At 51.6% G+C, this 6,000-nt stretch overlaps 1 protein-coding gene across 2 annotated transcripts in view; it reads right to left on the bottom strand.

The window, feature by feature from the left end:
* Positions 1-201: 201 nt before the first annotated feature.
* Positions 202-6,000, bottom strand: part of LOC128940344 (corticotropin-releasing factor receptor 1) — a 29,854-nt gene continuing 24,055 nt past the window's right edge. For both annotated transcript variants that reach the window (XM_054281702.1, XM_054281703.1), the window contains 4 exons: positions 5,045-5,130; positions 3,508-3,643; positions 3,283-3,324; positions 202-2,635 (listed from right to left, as the gene is read on the bottom strand). In XM_054281702.1, coding sequence (XP_054137677.1) covers positions 2,495-2,635; positions 3,283-3,324; positions 3,508-3,643; positions 5,045-5,130 — 405 coding nt within the window. In that variant the 3' untranslated portion in view covers positions 202-2,494. The remainder of the gene's footprint in view (positions 2,636-3,282; positions 3,325-3,507; positions 3,644-5,044; positions 5,131-6,000) is intronic.

The raw sequence follows: 6,000 nt of genomic DNA, 5'->3' as shown, positions 1-6,000 counted from the left end.
CGTGGAGGACTTTCTCCAGCCCTGATGGTACTTGTCTGGAAAACCTGTGTGGGATTCTCTTGGTGTAGATACCTTTGTGGAGAGCCACCTCCTTGCTCTGGGCACATGGAGTTGGGGTAGAAAGGAGACAAAGGAGCCTCTGGACCAGTGGGATGCTGAGCCCACTGCAGCGTGAGGATGATCCCATAGAAACTGGGGAGGGACCAGGCCAGGGTTGTCTTTTCCAAAAGATAAACATGCTCCAAAAGTCCTTATAAGAGGAATTGAAGTATTTTTAATCAAACAAGACTGAGAATACACACTCCAGCTACAGAAAGCAAAGTCACATCAATTGGAGCAGACCACCAAGAGGAGAGGGGAAAATCAGTGATGTGAACACAGATGCTTCTGTTTGGGTTTCTTTCTTTGGTTTTTCAGTTTCCAGCTTCTTGCCACCAAAAGACCCCACTTTAGAAAAATCCAAGTCAAACATGTAGCACATCATTTTTTGGCAACATCACTTGCAGGGATGAGGAAAAAAGCTTTCTGGGACATTTCCCCTTCTCCATTGCCAGCAGATCATCATTAGCTCCTGCTGAGGTACCCAACAGAGAAACCAAGACACAGAAGACACAAGTCTACTCCTTGTAGGGCACCAGCAGAAAGTGTCCATAGAGCTGGAAGCTGCCACACTTTTACCACTGCATAACTCCAGGGGACTCTTCCACACCCATATTTTGAAGAAGGGGCAGTTTTGGGGGCTGTTGGCAGTGGCAGAACTTGAACAAAGACTGAAATGTGCTCTATGTGTATGGTCCTTGTTGTGGGCACTGTGTCATACTGGGAACTGATGCTGCTCCCAGCAGATTATTGGAGTCAATGGGATGTTTCCAGTTTTGCTGCACTGTAGACATGCAGGTAGAAAATCAAAATGGGAGGGAAGTGGGAGGAATTTGCTCTAAACTACTGAATTTCACAAATGTTTGAAGAAAGAACCCAGAGGATTTTCCCTATGCTTCTCTTTAAATAAAAAGATGCAAGATTTTATTCCTTTCTGGTGGTATATCCTGAGGAAATCACAAAATACTGCAATTTCAAAGATGCTTAAATCTCCCCATGGCAGGAAACATTTATGCCTGGTCTTTATATTGGGAAAACTGAGGCACACAAGTGTGAAGGGGCTCACACCAGACCCTGCATGGCCCCAGTGGCAAAATCCCTGGGATGCAGAGGGCAGGCAGCCCATAAACCTGCTGTAATCTGTCTCCTGCCTGGGCATCCCCAGACCTTGCATGGGACAAGTAAAAGGTGGCTCCAAAGAGGTCAGGGCAAATCCACTCCTCTGCTCAGCTGCTTTTGGTGACCACAAGGAAGAGGGCAATGAGAGAGGGGGAACTGGGGACAATCTGGAGCCCCCAGAATGGGGAGGGAGATAGGAAGGGAGGGAAGGGAGGGAAGGAGGCTGCTGTTCCTCCAAGGCACTTAACCCCAGCGTGGGGATGGTTTGGTCCCATCCTCCGCACAAGAGCAAGGAGCAGCTTTGGCACTGGGCCCACCTGCCCAGGTAAAAGCAGGGCAAGGAGGAGGGGATAGAGCCAGGGCTTGTCGCCCTGCCTTTGGGGACCTCAGCCACTGCAGGGCTCCCTCACCTTTCCACCCTCTGAGCAGGGACATGGAATCAGCCTGAGGTCCAGGGCTTTGCAGAGACCTGTGGATCCACCTGGGCTGAACCAGAGAATGCAGCTAATTCCTGTGCTTCCCTCCAGATCAAGCCAACTCTGTGTGACTGTTCAGAGCCCCTAGGACCCATCCCCATGGGAGGGGGAGTTACCTCCCCTCTCCCACCCCACTGCTTTACCCCACCTTTGGTGTCAAGATGAGAAATGACCTAGTCAGACCAAGCAGCAGTTACAGGACACCAGGAGACACAGCAAGAGACAGGGGAAGGACCAACCCCAGTGCTACAAAAACACAGCCACGTGAAGCGATGTCTACAATCACTCTGGGGCTCTCCATCCATTCCCTTCCAACACACAGGACTTTGGCTCCTCTAGAGGGTTCCCCACCCACCAGCAACATTCTAGCATGTGCTCACTGGAACTCTGACCCAGCTTCCCAGGGAATTAGCCCCATAAGCTGTCCCAGCATTGTCCTGGTTTCCTGTCACCTCAAAGCAGATAAACCTGATAAATCATGCCCAAACCCCGAGACATTATGCCCAGGATGGAGCTGGCAGAAAGCTGCTGCAACCTCTTCAGGTCCTTCTGGCTCTTTCTGCCATACCAGCAGGTCACATAGCTGCCAGGGAGATGACAAAGCAGCATCTCAGCTGTCCTGTCCTGTCCTCCAGGCCTGCCCAGCCCATGGGGCAGGAGCTGTGCAGGTGTCCCATGACCGAGTGAGTTCATGCTCTCCTTGGGGTCGCCGGCAGGACCTGCTCCCGTGCCGTGCCCCCCTCCAGGGGCTCCCCACAGCAGTGGGGACGTCGGCTCCTGTGCAGCCTCTCGCTCCTGGCTCAGACAGCCGTGGATTGCTTGATGCTGTGGAAGCTGACACGGGTGGGGGAGGTGGGGATGGACATGGCCCTTGCCACGCGGGCACGGATGGAGTGCTTGTCCTGCCACCGGTGCCAGCGCTTGCGCACGGCCGATCGCACCTGGGCGGGATCAATGAGGGACAGTGGTCATCACAGAGGCACCAGAGGCACCAGCCATCCTTCTCCTCAGTCCTCCAGCCAGAAATGGATTAATGATATGTGATTTGCTAACAAAACAGATTCATGCAGGGTAAACTTTCCTGAGTCAGCAAAGGTGTGGGAGTGTTTGGAGGAGGCAGAGGAAAGAACTGCCCAAATATCTGGCCCCAGGATTCACTTCTACTCTCCTTTGCTTTCTGCTTTGTGTTTTGGGGCAGAGCCTGGGAGATATCCTCATCCATGTGCAATCCACATGTGTATGGGGCTCACCCTGGGGAAGGATTTCCCTGGGATGGGGAGGGCCCTTGGCTCTGCTGCACCAATTCACACAGGTGCACCATGAGAGCATCTGTTCTTGGGGGTGGATTTTCCTCCTCCAGAGGAGGAGACAGACAGCACCCATTCCTGTCTGGGCAAAATCTGGGGCTGCAGATGTACCTGGGGCTGGAGGTAGTGAAGCACCAATTTTGATGACCAAAGACCTTTAGATGGGGAATTAGGGACTAGCACCCTCCAAGCCCTGGGCAGCAGTAGAGCCTTTTGCTGAACTTGTCTGCTTGCAAGGAAGGGTGTAGACCCCCACAAAAACCCCAGCCCATTGTGCTCACCTCACTGTTCAGGAAGCAGTAGAAGACAGAGACAAAGAAGCCCTGGAAGGAGACAAGCAGCAGAGTCACAGCAAACAGGTGCCCCCGAGCCCGGAGCTTTGGAACAGCTCTGGGGTTTGGGGATGTTGGTTTTGGGAAGGGGCAGAAGCGGGATGAGGCATCAGCCACGATGGGCTCCTCCTTGGTGAGAGGACTGGGGTGGGAGCCAGTGTGAAGGACCATTACCTGGAAAGACTCCAGAAAGGAGTTGAAGTAGATGAAGACTATCCTGGAGATCTCATCCTCCCCAGGGTTGACAAAGAACAGCATGTAGGTGATCCCCAGCAAGGGCAGCAGCACCAGTGTGGCCTTGACTGCTTTCCTAGGGAGAAAACAGGGACCTGAGCTGCTACAGTGCAGCGCTGGCCACAAGGACTCTGCCCATCCACTCCCAGCACCAGCATGGCTTGGACTGGTCTGCTGGCACTTGAAAACCAGTGAGTAGGGGAGGATGGAGCCAAGATGGGCTCCATCCATTGGTTTTCCAGTGCAGCTCCCAAGGAACTGGGCTGGTTTGAGCACTTGGCCCCTGCTCTGCTTCTCCACCCAGAAAAGAGCAGTGGAGAGTAGAGGACTGACCTTGAGCTGGCATGGAATGATTGCTTGGCTGATCTACAGCTCAATTAAAAAGGAATTAAGGAGGGTATAATAAATCACACCTTTCAACACGAGTTTGTGAACACCGTATCTCAGGTAATTAATTTGATATCTTGATGAAATTACAAGTACAGTTTGTGAAAAGTCATAGTGCTGATACAGAGAGTGTGGGAAGGATCGGGGCTTGGCACCTCATTCCTTTGGATCAGGGGACAAGAACAATGCCAAGTCATCACTTTTTGCTTAAAAATCCTGTTAATGGACAGATTCCAACAGTAGATGGTCATCCTTGGAGGGTCTGAGTTGGACAGGGAGGGGGGCTGGGACCTGTTTTGCATCTCTGATTTAGAGGGGAGAACAGTCCCTGGCACAAATGGGCTGATGACATGGAGGAGCTGGAGGGAACCAAGGACAGGAGATGGAAAACTACAGTGCAGCACATTCACTAGTGTAGCTTTCTCAATATCAGAACCAGAATTTTTCCTTTCTCAGCTGAAAAAGCTACCCTCCACCTCAAAACAGCTTCTCTTGACCAGGCACACCATGAGATTCCCCAATTCCTGCCCACAAAATTATCCAGACAGAGGCAATGATGAAGCCCAAAGTGTCTTCTATCCCAGGTACTCTGGGGAGTTGCTCTGACCATGCACCTCTTACTGCAAAATATTCCCCAACAGGCAAGGAGGGGTTAAATCTTCCTGCCTTGTGCTGTGGGAGTACTGTCTTCTTCTTTACAAGGAGGTGTTGGGGTGGCATTGATTCATCAGCTTCCTCAGCTTTTGCTTTTCTGTCAAGCAGTGATTTAATTCTCACCTCCATGCCAGGATTTGCAGCTCCCAGCCTGGAGAGCTCATCAGGTCCCACCAGAAAAGGCTTTTGCAAAGAGACTCAAATCCCAAGAGTTCACTTCAAAGGCAGAAACAGCCATCCACACTCCACATCACAAGGCTCTCCCTGGCCAGATTTAGTGACCATGTGCCTCCAAAGAGCATTTGAGGCACTCTTAGGTGTCTCTCCATGCTCCCATCCCCTTGCTACCTGGCTAATGGGGCTCTTCCCATCCCCACTAATCATGAGAGAACCCAGTTTCTAGGTTGGCTTCCAGCAGGGTTGCCCATGCTCTTACCTGTACTGGATTGTCTCTGACGTGGTTGAAGCTCGGAGCTTCGTCATGAGGATTCGGACAATGTTGAATAGAAAGATGAAGTTGATCTGGAGGAACAGGGCCACTGCTTAGTGTCTGCTCCCTCAGTATATCCTCCCATCTCCTCTGCAATGGCGGGGGGGGAAGGGGGACCAGGGCAAATGGGAAAGTTTCCTCTTGAACCTGATCTATTGCCTTCCATGCACCATGAGAGGATGTTTGCCTTTTTAAAAAACACTTCAATAATAAGATTTAGGAGTTTGGTCAGGAGATCGGGGCAGCAGGGCGTACCAGGAGATTGCCAAGGAAGGACAAGTGCTAGAGGAATGGCTGAAGGTGAAAAAGCAGAGGGAGAGGAAGAATCTAACGTAGAGAGTGGCTGCCATTACATCCAGGGTCCGCCTGGTTGCTCTCTTGGCTGCCGAATTGCTAATGAGGGAATGGGAAGGAATCTTTGGAGTTGAGCACAATTGACAGGACTTAGTAGTGGCTTGGCTGCCTGTCAGGCTAAGAAATGGGAAACAGGATCAATTATTCCATCATTCCAGTGATTTTTACTCCCTTGAGCTTTCTCAGCATTGGCCAAGGAGGAGGGAATAGTTTTGGGACTTTGTGCATGGCTTTCCCCCTGCACACACAGGTTGGACCCCCAGCTTGTGACCTGCCACCTCTGCTCTTCTTTGTCCCTCCCCAAAAGACAAAGCCCCATCCATCCGACCCTTGGATCAAGCACAACTACTCAGCTGGGGACCAGGAACAGAGAGGTGGAATCAGGATCAGGTAATGGAGTCAAGGATCCCAAGCTTCTGCAAATGCTTGGCAAAGCATCCACCCACATCCAAATAGTGCCATGGCTAGGATGGAGGGGCCTACTGATGCATATTGGAGGCTGGTGATGGGACACCCCTGTCAGAGTGAGGTTTCCAGGCTCCTTCTGC

This window comes from Melozone crissalis, unplaced genomic scaffold, assembly GCF_028551555.1.
Source record: "Melozone crissalis strain CALT ecotype California unplaced genomic scaffold, PUWL_Pcris_2 ptg000032l_1, whole genome shotgun sequence".
In the NCBI taxonomy this organism is placed as follows: Eukaryota; Metazoa; Chordata; class Aves; order Passeriformes; family Passerellidae; genus Melozone; species Melozone crissalis.
Note: the sequence above shows the minus strand (reverse complement) of the source record. Positions and strands in the feature narration are given on the sequence as shown.